The following is a 16634-nucleotide window of genomic DNA, read 5'->3' on the forward strand; positions in this document are numbered from 1 at the left end:
CTATCAACAGAGTTTCTATAAAACTATAACACAAATTACCTGTTTATCTATTTATTATGAGTTTTTTAATAAAAAGAAACCAAATTAAACAAGTATTATGAATATAAAAAATTATTTATTAATTGATACAAAAAGAAGTTTTAAAAGAGTTTTTAAAAAACTCTAACACAAATTACCTATTTATCTATTTATTAATAGTTTTTTAATGAAACTAAATGTAATTAGACAATAATTATTAAAATAAAAAATATTTATTAATTGATATAAAAAGAGTTTTTAAAAGAGTTTATATTAAATTCTAGCACAAATTACTTATTTATTTCTTATAAATTTTTTAATAAAAGAAAATCTAAGTAGACAAGAATTATTAATATAAAAAATATTTTAAATTGACATAAGAAATAAAATAATTTTTTCTAAAATTCTACTACAAATTACCTTTTATTATGAGTTTTTTTTTAAAATAAAAGTTAATCTAATTAGATAGGAATTATTAAAATATAAAAATATTTATTAATTCTTGTAAAAAGAGTTTAAAAATATTTTCTATAATACTCTAACACGTATTACAAATTACAATTTTTTAATAAAAGAAAATCTAAGTTTTAGAGTAAAATACAGAAGTTTTACCAAAGTATTTCAGTATTTATTTAATTATATAAAAAAATATTTATTAATTAATAAAATTCAAATCAACCAATTTATCTTTTTTTTTTCTTTTTTTTCTTTTGTTTTTTTTTTTTAACCAACAGGCCTGTGGCCTAACGGTACAATGCTCCTACTTCCCAAAGGAAGGTTAGGAGTTCGAACATCAATGGAGGCAATGTGTGTGAGTTTCAACTAGGAAAAAAAAAAAAAAAATTATTATGAATTTTTTAATAAAAGTAAATCTAGAGTTTCAGTATTTATTTATTTATTTAAAAAATATTTATTAAATGTGGAAATAGTTTCAATATTTCATTATTTATTTATTTATATAAATAAATATTTATTAATTCATATGAAAAGAGTTTTTAAAGAAAAAACTTCTATAAAACTCTAAAATCTACCTAATAAAATTTAAATTAACCTATTTATTATTATGAATTTTTTAATAAAAGAAAACCTAATTTTCTGAGTAAAATACACAAGTTGTGCCAAGGTGTTGAAGAATTTATTTATTTATATAAAAAAATATTTATTAATTGATATAAAAAAAAAATTTATCTATAGTATTATTGCATGTGCAAAGAGTTTCAGTATCTAACTATCTATTTTTATAAAAGAAAAAAATTATTAATTGATATGCAAAGAGTTTTTATAAAAAAAAAAAAAAAATGTCAATCAAACTCTAAAGTCTATCTAATAAAATTTAAGTTAATCTATTTATCTATTTATTATTATGAATTTTTTAATAAAAGAAAATCTAATTAGACTAGAATTATTAATATTTAAAGAGAATTTATTAATTGATAAATATTTTTTAAATAAATAAATAAATAATATTTATTAATTGATATATAAAATATTTATTTAAAGAAAATAAAACAATTTCTATAACTCTATCACATTAGACAAGGATATATTTTAAGAAAATATATAATAATATAATAATACATATAAATAAAATATAAATGTTAAAGAATTTGAACATTTCAGTATTTATTTTTTAATATAAAAAATATTTATTAATTAATACAAAAAGAGAACTTTATCACGTATAAGTATATAACCCTTGTATTTATCTATTTTTTATGATTTTTTAATAAAAGAAAATCTAATTTTACAAAGATATATATAAATAAAATAAAATAATTTTTATAAAATTCTATCACAAATTAAATATTTAAAGAAAATAAAATATAACTTAGGGTCTTCCAAAAACCACAAACTCCATATAATAAATTTTTATATCAATTTCAATCTAATGTATAATTAGTATAATTGAATTTCTATTTTAAAATTTATTTAAAAATTAATATAATTGAATTTCTATTGTAAATTAAAAATTATACTAAATTTCAAGTTATCTAATAAAATTCAAATTACAAATTACCTAATAAAATTCAAATTACCTAAAAAAATTTGTTACTTTGCAAAACTCAAATATTTCAGAATTAAAATAAAAAATTATTATTTAATAAAAAATAAAATATACATATTTCATTATTAATATAAAAACATAAAAGAATTTATTAATTTACGAAACTTAAACTCTATCACCAATTTCAAAATATTTCAGTATTTATTTATTAATATAAAATAAATTTTTATTAATCAATATGAAGACAAAAATTTTATAAATTACAAAATATTCACCACGTGCATCGCACGTGCCTTTTTCTAATATATATATATATATATTGGATCTCGTTGTTTGAGAAAGTGTGTTATTAATCATATCGTTCAAGTAAATCGATTTTTAATATTATTTTTATTCCGTATTTTTTTTAAGTGGCAATAGAATGTCCATTCATTTTATTGAAAAGTAAAATAATTTTGATGAAATTACTATTTTTCAAGAAAGGCCAAAAATGGGCATTGCATCTTTAAAATTACTTTTCAAATAAAATAATGAAATTAAAAATATTTTATTCCACTTTATTTCATTTCATTCTCACCAACCAAACTGGCCTAATAAATGTTTTTTTTGGGAAAACTACACTTAAATAGATTTAGGAGCCTTAAATAACAAATAAGTCTATTTTTAAAGTTAATTTTTCAATTTGGTTGAGTTAGGTAAAATAATTACATATGCATTAAAAACTATTATTTAGGTTCAGAATACCCTCTAAATTCTTATTTCAAAATACCAAAATACCATTCCTAAATCAAATGATTCTTTCATTCATAAAATTTAGAAAAATAAGATTTCTAAGTTTGACTTTCAACATGGCATTTTTGTATATGGTGTATATATTACCAAAATAAATAAAATAAAAAATTATATATATATATATATATATTATAAATATTGTGCAAAAAACTTTAACGATATCTCCTAATCTAATATGGTTTAAACCTGCAAATAACAATTTAGAAATATACAAATAATTTAGTGAAAATTCATTATGTATAGGTTTTTCCTTTCACTAAGTGAAAATTCATCCTATATATATATATATTTATTTATTTATTTGCGCATAACTTTAATCATATCTCATAATTCATATTAATATAAACATGCAAATATATATATTTATACACACACATACACACATACAGTACACACGCACGAGAGAGGGAGATCATGAAAAACTGAATGGTTGGTTTTAGTAAATGGTGCACCAGCAATCAAATATTTTATTATATTTTTATTATAAAACAAGTGTAATAAATTGAGTCAAAAAATTGATAATCATCTTAAGGCATGCACCATAGCAAAGACGATTTATATATTCTTAAGTTTAATTATATATATTTTTTGGAGACTAACCTTTGATTACCTAATTTTTTACTATATTGAATCTTTTTTATTATTTGTATAAGTTATCTTGTGTGATATATGAAAGTTGTAATAATATCGTTAAAAGTTAAAGGAAATAAATTATTTAAAGAAAGTATAGAGGAAATTTTATTTATTTATTTTGGAATAAGTGTTTGGAGGGCATTTTGGACCTAAACAATAGTTATTGATACATATGTAATTATTTTACTTAATTCAATCAAAGTGAAAAATAAACTTTTAAAATTGATTATTTTGTTATTTAAGGTTCCTAACTCAATGGAAGTGTAATTTTCCCATGTTTTTTCAAGGATTCGAATTCATTACACTAAGTCATGAACTGATTGGTACACCGATATTTATCTATCTGAATCTATTACCGATTACAATTATTACTCCAAAGACATATATTAATTTTAAGAGAACATGTGCCCTTATATTCAAGTTTAAAATTTTAAACTCTAAAGACATATATAAAAAGATGTAAAATATATTATTTAAAAAAAAAAGTAGACAATTATTTTGAAACAGACCAAAAAAAAATAAAATATGACATTGTTTATAAAAGTATTTTTTTTAATGCTGGTGCATCCACTGTAATCCACTACTCTTTGAAATATTAGACTCTATTTTTTTCTTCTTCTTTTTGTTCACATACCAATCACCAAATCAACCGCGTCAAAAAAACACCAAATCAATCAAGGAATACCAAAGTGAGTATCGGACGGTGGGCAGCTAATTACAGGATTAACCAACGAAAAACCGTCATCACACGTCACCTTCTCTCTTTTTCTCATAAACTGCCTAATACGGAGTACTAAATGGTATTCTGAGGGGATGCGCTCTTTGCCTTTTGTAGCCTGTGCTTTGTTCTTTAATAATATCTTACTTAGGAAAAAGAAAAAGCAAATGCTGGTCTGTGAAATTTCTACTCTTCATCAGAGGCAATTTATTATAGATGATCATTAGCGATATGAGATCCTATTCCATTGTCATTTATTTCCTTTCACATTATTCATTTTATTTATTATATGAAGATTTATTGTTACCTCATTCCCTAAATAACAACGGCATTACTGTAATCTGTAATCTAAGACTCAGTACACATATAGGAACACATTTCCAATTTTATTGATTATGTTAGCAATTTGAGTTCATCAACTAATAAAAAAAAATTATCATTAAATTTTGCATGCTTGACAAAATTATGAGTTATACCTCGCTCTAATGGAATTGAATCTGCAGTAATATTGTCAAATGTTCTTGAAACAAATATTTGATTAAATGAATCAATAAAGTCCAACTTCAGGCCACCATGTTCTCATCTTGTGTAGAACTCACTTCCATATATATTTCCTATTGTCAACAATTACTGCTGCTTTGTCAAATTTTCTTGTGCTTTGAATGAGATATACATGGTCAATAACACTGTATATGTGCTATTTTTCGTATATGTTGTTGTGATGGTATATATATTTCAATGCCGTGAGAAGGTGGTTGATGTTTGTTTTTTTCCCTCTCTGAATAAGGTTGTTGAAGTTTATCCTGCTCATAAAAAATGTTAGCTAGTTGTCATTTAAAATTTATTTCCAAAATGTAGTAGATTAGAGTGTGCTTAAAATAGATATGTCGTCAAGGAACTTATAATTCAGCAAACTCCGTTCTATTCATTATAGTTGCTTTCTACAGAAAAGCAACCATAAATGTCTAGCTGTATATTTAATATGCTGCAAGGCGACAAGCTGCTTGTTCACTAAACCTCAAGCTTTTAAATGTATGTTTAAAATAAAAATTAGTTCCCTCTCTGAATTGCTTCTGAAACTCTTGATTTACCATATGTTGTGAATGCCCAATAATGATTTGAGTATATGACCACATCAGACTAATTCACGCTGTATGCTGTATCTTGGTAAAATCCTTTTATTTCTTCATTTTGTTCATAGCTTCATTTTTTTGGGCATTGTAACTATCTTTCTCACGACTCTTAAGCTGCAAACACTTTATTTAAGCATCTAATGTGCATGCCAAGGAACATTGTAGTGATTATTTGAACGTATGAAGTTTGAGTATGATCTTCAGAACCTCAATGACACTGGAGAGCTAATCTATTTTATTGTTTTATCTTTTCTCTTTTGGTAATTTACTGTAGAACTGGTCTTCAATAGAACTAGAGCATAATATTCCTATATAAGATAACCATTTATACTCCATGTAAATAGAGAATTTGCATTTCATGCCTAAAGCTCAAATTGCGGCCTCTCTTTTTCTTTTCTTTTTAGTTTATAAAATTTGATTGAATTTTAGTTTGAGAATCATGAGCTAGCTGTTTGCAGGCTATTGATCTCACTGGGTATAAATATATTTTTACCATAGAAATAATTATGTGATTAAGAGCTTTGCTATTGTTTCATTCAATAGATTTTCATGATGTACTTGAAATATGGATGCAATTCTTTAGTTTTTAGCAAGCTAAAATAGATATAATATGTGTATATAGTGTTTTCACCAGTGTATCTTGAAATATTCACAAAGGAATTCAGAATCTTGATATTGAGTCATGTAACCTCATTTTTTGAATGCAGTGACACTAAGTTCTATTATGACAATGGACAGGTGAACCTCTGTTGTGACTGAATGCTTGTGGTTGATGTCACACTTGTTCCCCAGCTGATCTATTTTTTAATTGATTAACTCAATTGAAGTTGACAACATATAACCTCTTTACGACTGCATACAGGTCTTGGATGCTTGTGGCTTCCACCCAAACTTCTCCCCCACGACCATCGCTCAATTTTCCAAAAACAATTTTGAATTGCCTGGTGGTTGGTGTCGCATCCGGGACCATCTTCTCTCTTACTACTAGACTTTTCATATTCTTAAACCTCCAGGTCTGATTTATGGTTTGCTATTTGTTTTAGTTCTGTGTTTGTGTGTATAATCTACATGTTTTTGTTTGTGATACAGACAAATACGCATGCTATTATCCATTCCAAGTTGGCGGAATTAATGGAGCCTTTGAGGCGAGGGTAATGGACTGTGACCATGTCTTTTTGCGGCAAGACATGCCTGGTGTCAGCAAGGGACGTCTGTGCCACAAGTTTCGCAATAGAGAAGTGATTTTTGCCTCTGACAGCGAAGAATCGGAGCATAATGAAAAGAGGAGGTATTTAGGCCGCTTCCATTTCAGCTGCGATTGCTGTAACATCACTGATGTCAAAACTGAGGTGAAAGCCGGTGTGCTTAGGATGTTGGTGTCAAAAGCAAAATTTAAGAGCTAAGCTATCTGCAGTAGCTGATGATGTATGTTTGGGGTTTCTGGGCAGGTCTGAGTCTCTTCTATATATATAGTATATATGTTTGGGTTTTCCTGGTATGCCTTCCTATGCGTATTACAGATAGTTTGGCTATGACAGTGCCTTGTTAAATACCTTGTGATTTTGGTGTTTGGTACTCTTGTTGCTACTTGGGAATGGGAACATAAAAATCTTGTACTCTGTCTGATTTGGTCTCTGTGTGTGATCTTTGTTATAACTTCTTTGTGAATTAGAAATATGCAAATGATATGTAAAGTGGTGAAAAAGGAAGTGTCCACTGATAGTAGTAAGACAAGGTGCTATTTATTATTATTTATTTTTATTTTTATTATTTTTATTATCAAAATCAAATTTAGCTATAGATTTTGATCTGGTGTAGTTTTCTTTGTTTGCTTGGCTCGTCCTAGGATGGTTTTATGGCTGTGCCTTCCTCAATATGAATAATTTATGAGGGTTTTGGTGCTTGGGTAATATGTGGTCATTATTATATATATATATATATATAGCAATATCTAACTTTTAAAATGATAATTACTCGTCATTTTCTACATGTATATTGTGATGGATTAGTAAAAGGTCTTGTCATTATGTTGGTTGTTTGCTCACGAAAGATATGACAAACAGCTCTTGCTTTCCCATAGAGTTCCCGGATTGTGTAGTACAACTAGGAATACATTTTATTTCCTTTATGATTTATACAGTATGGTCTCTATATATCCTGTAAATAACTCAATGGTCTTTGTGTAGTCAAAATTTCTATTATAGCCTGATCACTTGCGTTGAGGTCTATAAATATTAGGTCAAGCTCTTCCTAATTCAGATTATTGTAAAATTAGGTCAAATTTGAGTACAATAGATGCATGAAAGCATAATTTATAAATAATTGACGCTTTGATGTGTTGTAGTTGCAGTATAAATTACACATCACAATTTTGAAGACAAAATTTGTACTTTTAGAAATATTCACACTTTTGTAATTGCCAATTAGCTACAAACATGTTATGTGGACTCTTCTAATGTCGTTGGTATGGTGTATATTCCAGAAAATAACTCAAGTGATTTTCTTTTATTTTACTCAAGATTTCTCTAGTGTAGCCTTAAACACTAGCATTGAGGTGTGTTGTGTATGTATGGAGTACTTTTTTTGGACTTTTCATTCATGGTGGTGATGATGGTTAATAGAGTAAAGTCTTTTTATTATTATTGTTATTATTTTGTATGACATAGAAGTATTTGATATTTAGAAATATTTTTAAGAAAGAAATACAAGTAATAGTTGTGACTGTAGGATTGCCTTTCCTCAACGGTTTAATTTTGCGGTTTTACAGTGGGTAATACTTGTGACAGCTAATATCCATACATCATAATAAATACTTTTACACGCATAGTTTTATTGATCTTTGTAAATTGAGAATTAGTTACAAGTATTTTACCCTATTATTATAGGCAGTCAAGATTTGTAGAAAAAAATGTATATGCTTTTCATAGTTAATCCAGGTATTCATAGATTTAGGTGGAGCATTTCTTAATCCAGATGATGGTAAAATTAGATCAAGTTTCAGTACATTATTTTCATGATGCACATTTTATATGGTGAAGGCTTGTATAAAATAATAGAAGCCTTTGATTTGTGTTAGTAGTGTAAATTTCAGATTACAATTTTATTTGAAGACAAATTATAATTGTCAATTAGCCATACAGCTATTGTGTGGACTCTCATTATGAATGATTATTAATTATAGGGTAAAGTGCATTAAACCCCCTTGAATTATTGGGGTATGTGCAAGAAACCCCCTGAACTATAAAAGTTACAAAAAATCTCGCTGAACTATTGGGATATATGCAAGAAACCCTCCTGAACTATATTTTTTTTTTGCAGTTTGCCCCATCCACGCGAATTGATTGACTGAAAGGGACGATGAAGCCGAGGAATTTGTGGCTGGGATCGGAGTGGTAGATGTCGTCTGAGGAGTGTTTCCGGTGGGTCTCCTGTCATAGCTCCATCATAGCCGTTGCACCACTCGCCAGATCCGTCGGCCATATATATCGCACTTCTCTGCACCGTTGAGTCACCGTTGAGTCAGCCCAGCGTCGTCACCACCTTGCCCGCCGTTCAGCTCACCTTGCTCGCCGGTCCATTCCACCATCCATTCCAAGCTCGTCAGCCCATTCTACCATCTCCATAGCCGAGCACATCGCCGTCCGTGTTTCGAGCACACAGCCGTCCACAGTTCACCGCCGAGCCCCCTTGAGCTCACTGCTGCCTCCATAGTTCACAGTCGAGTCCTCCGCGCACAAGCCGCCATCATCCAAGACCGAGCCATCCCGCCGACCTCGAATTTCTTTGGTCTCTTCTCTCTCTCTCTAGTTCTCTGTTTTGGGTTGTGTTGGGTGAAAAACATCTTTTGGCAGGAAAAAGAATAAATGTAAGAAGTGTACAAGTTAAAACGACGCAATGTGTTATAAGGGTAAACTGGTCTTTCAAAATTTTCAGTGCCGGAAGCTGATGTCATGGGGGTAAATTGCAACAAAATCATAGTTCAGGGGGTTTTTTTGTAATTCAAGGGAGTTTTTTACAAATGACCAATAGTTCAAGGGAGTAAATTGCAACAAAATCATAATTCATGAGAGTTTTTTTTATAATTTAAGGGGTTTCTTGTAAATGACCAATAGTTCAAGGGGTTTTTTTGTAGTTTAAGGGGATTTTTTGCAAATGACTAATAGTTCAAGGGAGTAAATTGTAACAAAATCATAATTCATGAGAGTTTTTTTATAGCTTAAGGGGGTTTCTTGCCAATAACCAATAATTCAAGGGGTTTAATGCACTTTACCCTTAATTATAGCATGGTCTCTTAGAACATAATTTGATGATTTTTTTATTTTTTAAAATCAATAAAGCTGGTCAGGAAATCGTACTACACGCGAGAAGATAACCCAAGTTCTTTTTCTAATTTCAAAATTGCATTAATTGGAAATCGACACGTGTCCAGACTCTGTGATACTTTTCATCTGCATATACAACGACCACTCTCGCTCTCATTGTCCTCCGTCCTGTACATATCTTATCAAAAGTTTCAGAGCACAAACAGAAACCCTAGAAATTGATCCATGGCCATTTCCAGTCGCCTTGCAAGCAGATCAACCGGTTCAACCCTCTCCTTCACAAAGCTAATCCTGCTGAACCGTTCACCGCCGATGGTGGCCGCTACTCGATACTTGGTCGCTCGTTCTTTCCGTACTACTCCACCCAACTATCCCGACGAAGAATTTGTGAAACGAACTCTGGGTACGTAGTTCTCTCTCTTGAAAAAGCTGGTTAATATTAGTAAATCAATTAATCGATCTCACACACACACACATATATATATGCATTTATTGTTGTTTGGTTGTTTATTAGTAATTATATGATGGATGTAGAATATTACAAGGTCTTGGAGAGCACAAAACACCCATTCATCAGGGAGGGACCACCAAGCCCCGTCTGCTTTGAGATGCAGGGCGACAAGGCTTATACGAGAATAGACATGCCCGGCGTTGGGAAGGAGGGTCTGAAGTTATGGGCAGAAAAAAACTACTTTGTATTCCAAGGAGTAGAGAGCATTGATGAAGATGATGAGGAGGTGAAGAAGAGAGTGTATTCAGATAGGTTGTTGATTGATCCGGCGAATGTCTTCGAAGATGGAATCAATTTCGTCATACAAAACGGCGTCCTCCGCATTGCCTTCCGTCTAATTAATCCTTGCATTCATCCGGCCTATTAATTCACTCATCCAAATGTTCACTCCACCTCTTTCCTTCATATAATATATATAGAGAGAGGAGTTTGTGGTTGTGGTACGACGCTATGAGCTGTGGGTTTGTTTTGTTTTGGCTTCTGTATTACATAATCTCCATGTGTATGACTATGAGCATTCAAGAATTAAAGGAATACCATATTAGTCTTTTCTGATTCCTAACTGACTGATATTTAATATTTAATAGCTACTGAGATTTATCTTTTCATACCTTTTTTTGTTTACTTAAATCTTTGTGGGTTGTGCTGATAGAAATGGGTTGTGTTGATAGAAATTCATTGTCTGTTTAGTGACTATTTTGTCCGAGGGAAATCTGAAAATGAACTAGTGTTTATTTAGTGGACATGGTTCCTCAACCATTGGATTTTGATGGTCTCATACATATGAATTAACAACTAATAACAATATTTGTGACTGGGCTGGTATCCATACATCATAATAGGTAGTTTTACATGCTTATTACTATTGCAAATTACAACTTCTAATACAAGATATATGCCTACGAAAAGCTTTTTTTCATCTTTATGGTTACTATGTATTTTACATATTATTATAACTCAAATGTTTTTTGGCAGTCAAGATTTATAGTATAGCCTAATCACTCGTGTTGGGTAAGGTTTAAATAATGTAAAAAAAAAAAAAAAAATAGCTACAAGCATGTTAGAATAATAATAATAATATAATATAAAAATAGCTACAAGCATGTTTATAATAATATAGGATATAGTTTACATGTGTAAATTTGTAATAGTCCGGTCCATTTACCATTTGGCCAGTGGCATAAAGCTGGTTCGCAAAATCGTACAATAGAGAGCTTATGAGCACATACACCCGAAAAGATACCAAGGCTTTTTTTAAAATTTCAAAATTCCATTAATTGAAAGTCGACACGTGTACGGAGAGGACCACCACTCTCTCTCTCTCTCTCGAGGATTTAACAAAAGTTTCATAGCACAAACAGAAACCCTAGAAATTGATCCATGGCCGTCTCCAGTCCCCTTGCAAGCAGGGCAACCGGTTCAACCCTCTTCTTCACAAATCTACTCCGTCTGAACCGTTCACCGCCGATGGCCGTCTCCACTCGATACCTCGTCGCTCGTTCTATCCGCACCGGAGATCCGCCCAACGGCCCCGACGAAGAAACGGTCAAACGAAGTCTTGGTACGTAGTTCTCTCTCTGGGAAAAGCTCAATAGATCCAACTACTAGCTAATACCAAGTTAAATTAGTAAATGAATTAATCGATGTCACACCATTATATATATATATATATATATATATATATATATATATATATGTATGTAACAATGTTTATTAATTGTATGTTGTGTATATATAATATATTATTGTAGAGTATTTTGAGCTGTTGGAGAGCACAAAACACCCATTCATCAGAGAGGGACCACCAAGCCCCTTCTTCGGTTTGGTGCAGGGAGATAAGGCCTATACGAGAGTAGACATGCCCGGCGTTGGAAAGGAGGGTCTCAAGTTCTGGCAGGAAAAAAACTACTTTGTATTCCAAGGAGTAGAGAGCATTGATGAAGATGAAGATGAAGATGAGGAGGAGGTGGAAAAGAGAGTGTATTCCGAAAAGGTTTACTTTCCGGCGAATGTGGTCAAAGATAGTATCAATGTCGTCATACAAAACGGTGTCCTCCGCATTGTCTTCCGTTTTAATCGTTGATCCCTATTAATTCACTCGTCCAAATGCTCAGTTCACCTCTTTTCTTGATATATATATAAACACTAGAGTATGAGGCTATGAGCTGTGGGTTTGTTTTGTTTGGGCTTCTGTATTACTTAGTATATAATGATGACTATGACTATTCAGAATTAATGGAATACCATGGAGTATTAATTAGTTTTTTCTGATTCCAACTAATACTGTATTTAATAGCCAGTGAGATTTATCTTTTCTTACATTTTTTTTTTCTTTATTATCTTTGTGGGTTGTGAAGATAGAAATGCATTGTTTGTTTAATGACAATTTTTTCTGTGGGAAATTTGAAAATGAACCAGTGTTTGCTTAGCGGACCTGGTTCCAAGGAGTAAATAAAATTTCTCGTTTACTATGAGTACTTATGGTTCTCAACATCTTATTTCCTTTTCTTCTACCCTTTTTAATTACTTCAAATTACACTTTCTTCATAATAAGAAAAGCTCTATTTTTTTTTTTTTAATTTTATTAACTCAATTTGTTTTTTTATTTGAAAATGATTAATTAACAGTAAATAATGGTCAAATTATATATATATATATATATATATATATATATATATATATTGTTTTGGTTAGTCACATTTATAGACTCACATTAAAGTAAAAATAAGAAACAAAAACAACTTTGCAATTTGTAACTGTGACATTTCAGTTTGAGCTCTGAAAAATACTACTTTTGTGATTTCATGACATGTCTCTATTTGGCCAAGGTACATATATAATTATATGTGTGTAAGGACAAATACTATATCATATATTCATAATAGAGTAGTTTACAGCAGTGTTGGGAACTTGGGAGGTAGAATATAAATTATAATTGAGAGAAATCATCGCTGCTTAGTAGATTCAATGCTAAATATATATTCCAAGAATGAAAAATATTTATAAACGAAATTATATAATCTGGTCAACAAATTAATTTGGTCAATTTCTACAGCAGGCTCTATCAGCTTCCTCCCAATTTCTACATGATCCATGAAAATCAAGGCTGTGATGAAGAAAGGGGTGGGTATTGAAGGTACTTGTGGTTCCCAAAGTGAAGGAAGAAGAGAGGAAGGATGCGTTTCAGGTTAAGGTCGAGTGAATGGTGTTGCCAATGGAGTATGAGACTGTAGTATACTGCTATGGCTTTTCTGTCTAGTGAATATGTCACCTCTGGTTTAGGGTTCTTTCAGTGTCCTAGGGTTTTGATTGAAGCAGAATGTTTGAGAATATATATTGAACTATGAGGAGTGTATACAACTGTAGTAGTTTCTGACTGAAGTTTAAAATGAAATTAGTTTTTTTTTTTTTTTTTTTTATAAAAAAAACTTGAGTTTGTTTAACACGTTTCAATTAGTACAAATAATTAATTATTACTTGCTTGTAGTATTCTCTATATCAATGGATGAATTGGATTGTATATATTGTCTCAGTTTGGATTGGCCATGAGTTTAGGGATTGAGCCCAAGGTTATAACAAGTCATGTCCCTTAGTTGCTAAAGGAATAAAAAAATACTTAAAAAGAATTCATAATGTGTATTCTCTATATTAAAGGATGAATAGGCTTGTATTGTCTGATTAACCATGAGTTTAGGGATTGAGGCCCAAGGTATAAGTCCTGTCACATAGTTGGTATATTAATAAAAAAAAATTAGAAGAATACTTTGGCGGCACTGAATCAATTTTTTGAATTTGAGATTAAAAATATTTAGTACAAATTTTAAATATAACTTTCTCTTAATCTAAATTCAAAGTATCAATTCGGTGCATTTGTACATGGTGAATATTGTGTGGACTTTAGATTATATGGTGGAGTTATCATTAGAAAATAAATAAAATAATGATTTTGATGTAATATGAGGTGTTTTGTTTATTAAAGAAAAAATTGTAAATTTTTGTAAATTTATTTGTAATTGTATTCTCCATTGTGCTAATATAAAAGGTGGTCGATGCTTTTAAAAATTAATGAAAATTAAAGCTAATGACAATATTATCAATATTTATTAGTCATTTTTTACCCCTCTTTTGAGTAGCATTTCTAATTATAAAATGATTATAGGTCAATTATCCTATAGGGCTAAAATCTAAAAACTCCACTGTTGTTTATTGAAACTATCTACTAATCCCCTAGAGTATTAAAAAAACCCCTAATATAATATAAATTATCACATTGTCCCCATTTTGTTAGAGAACCGTTAAGTGCCTGTGAAATGACAAAAATGCCCTTGATAGTATATTAATATTTATTTAAAAGTAAAATGTGTTATTTTTAAAATGACAATTTTGTCCTTAGTAGGGTTCATGAACGACGTGGTTTGGCATTGTCAAACTTTTTTTTTTTTTTTTTCACACCCCTTCCTCCAGGATATATATATATATATATATATATATATATATATATATATAGAATAGGCATTCCATCCCTGCCATAATAGCGCCGAAGAGCACCGAATTATAGCGCCGAAGAGCACCGGTGTGCATATATAATAGGTAAGTATAAATATAATTATAGTAATTATATAATTATAGGAATTATATACACAATTATAGTAATTATATACATATTCACAATTATCAATTCAACCAAAATACTCCATGAATTAGGTTCTGGTTTGAATCCCATTTCTTCCAGTTCTAAAATGGCAATTAGAAAAGATATCAATTTTGAAAATCACCGCCTCATGCGTCGTCTGATCGTGGGACAGATATCATAGCTCCAGAGCACCACAATCCCATGCTCCGTCGCCGCAGTTGATGCCTTCATTAGTCTCTGCATGATTGCCGGCACGCATGTCTCGTCGTCGCAGATCACCGTTTGGCCGATTAACAGATTATGTGGTGGATGAAGACATTTGGGTTTCGGCTGATTGTGGTTTAGGCTTCAAATAGGGCACACAATGGCTGCGATTTAGGGCTTCAAATAATCAATTGGGGACTTCAATAGATCAATTAGGGCTTCAAATCATCAATGGGAGAATTTAATAGATCAATTAGGGTTCTGTAACTGCTGCTATGGAGAATCCTCACACCAGTGCAACGACAGACAAGAAGAAGAGAAGAAGGAAGATACCTGAGATCTTCTATGGAGTATTCCTCACACCAGTGCAACGACAGAGAAGAAGAAGATACGAAAAAAACAAAAAATGACAGAAGAAGATAAAAAGATAGAAGGGTAATTTCGTCATTTCCTTCCATACAAGGATAATTCCGTCATTATATTAGGGTAGATGGTGCACGTGACGGTCACGTGCCAAACGGTTAACTAACGAAAAGGGGCGCTATGATATATTTTTAAAAAATATTGAGAAGTATTATAATAGTTTGTGTATCTGAAGGGGTTAATAAATAGTTTTTGTAAAGAACAAGGGGCTTTTAAGATTTTAGCCATATCATGTATTGTCAACTGCCAATTCCATCCTCACCATGTACTTGCATTTAAAAAAGTTAGAAGAAGAATAAGGCATCAGAATTTGACTTTAGGAAATTGTTAAGTACTCATTGTTTTAATCAACATTCAACATATATTGTTGATTTAAATAATATAACAAAATTACACAGAATTGCTCTGTTTCAATATTTAATTAATATGAACCTATCTTATGGTTTAAAAAATAAAACTATCAAGGTTATTAAAGTCAGAGCACATAATCTTTTCCAATTTCCTAGAAATTGTTTTATTCTTTTAGGAAATTGAAGCAGCGAAATAGTGAGATGCTAATAAACTGGGGATAGAGAGCTCATGGTGCGTATAATATGCGTAATCACAGACGATTTTGATTGGGCTTGCCCGGGAAATTTCACTGTTTATATGGGACCCACGGAGCCGTATCCTGCGCTGCGGGAAACAAACAAAAAAGGTGGGACCCAACTCACCCTGTCGCCAAAGAAGAAGCGAGGTCGCTTACCTTCGAATTACTTTTTACTTTTTACAACCACATACAGCTGGGTAAAAAACCTTGACAAATTCTCACGCGACACGTGGCATGATCAACCTGCTAATCTCCGTACGTCCATACGAAACACCATTTTCGATTTTATGCCCGCCAAAACAATATCAGAACTCTAAATACTACTACTAATTAAATAATATTTAATTAACTAATTAATCTAACCAGAGATGAGATCAATATATATATATACTGTACTATATATCTAAGTCTCAGCACTAAGAGCCACCATCTCTTTCTCTAGAGCTGAGCTAACCAACATTGTAAACCCTCCTTAATCCCTTATTGATTTCATTCTCTCTCTGTGCATCAATGGCTTCCAGCAGATCCACCACCACCTCTGACTTTTTCTACACCACCGCTCCTACCGGAAGTCCTGACAGCGTCGCCCCCTGCAACCTCCTTGTGGCGGGTACGATCGTTCACCTTCTCAAATGTGTGTATATGTATTTATA

At 30.9% G+C, this 16634-nt stretch overlaps 2 protein-coding genes across 2 annotated transcripts; both read left to right on the top strand.

The window, feature by feature from the left end:
• Positions 1 to 9794: 9794 nt before the first annotated feature.
• LOC132285203 (uncharacterized) lies at positions 9795 to 10740 on the top strand. Its single transcript, XM_059787374.1, has 2 exons — positions 9795 to 10024; positions 10156 to 10740. The coding sequence occupies exons 1-2, from the start codon at positions 9847 to 9849 to the stop codon at positions 10497 to 10499; spliced, it is 522 nt and encodes a 173-aa protein (XP_059643357.1). The 5' UTR covers positions 9795 to 9846; the 3' UTR covers positions 10500 to 10740.
• A 766-nt stretch (positions 10741 to 11506) lies between these two features.
• On the top strand, positions 11507 to 12774 carry LOC132286765 (uncharacterized). The gene is made up of 2 exons (XM_059789149.1): positions 11507 to 11693; positions 11884 to 12774. The coding sequence occupies exons 1-2, from the start codon at positions 11513 to 11515 to the stop codon at positions 12213 to 12215; spliced, it is 513 nt and encodes a 170-aa protein (XP_059645132.1). The 5' UTR covers positions 11507 to 11512; the 3' UTR covers positions 12216 to 12774.
• The last annotated feature ends 3860 nt before the right edge of the window (positions 12775 to 16634 follow it).

Source organism: Cornus florida, unplaced genomic scaffold (assembly GCF_030987335.1).
Source record: "Cornus florida cultivar Cherokee Brave unplaced genomic scaffold, ASM3098733v1 CherokeeBrave_3.0.0_Hap2_Chr11, whole genome shotgun sequence".
NCBI classification, from domain to species: Eukaryota; Viridiplantae; Streptophyta; class Magnoliopsida; order Cornales; family Cornaceae; genus Cornus; species Cornus florida.

Bases quoted from the DNA above. Each gene is read 5' to 3' on its own strand.
- LOC132286765 (XM_059789149.1), top strand. From the start codon at position 11,513: ATGGCCGTCTCCAGTCCCCTTGCAAGCAGGGCAACCGGTTCAACCCTC. The intron at 11,694-11,883 runs GTACGTAGTTCT...ATATTATTGTAG, and splicing joins AACGGTCAAACGAAGTCTTG to AGTATTTTGAGCTGTTGGAG.
- LOC132285203 (XM_059787374.1), top strand. From the start codon at position 9,847: ATGGCCATTTCCAGTCGCCTTGCAAGCAGATCAACCGGTTCAACCCTC. The intron at 10,025-10,155 runs GTACGTAGTTCT...TGATGGATGTAG, and splicing joins ATTTGTGAAACGAACTCTGG to AATATTACAAGGTCTTGGAG.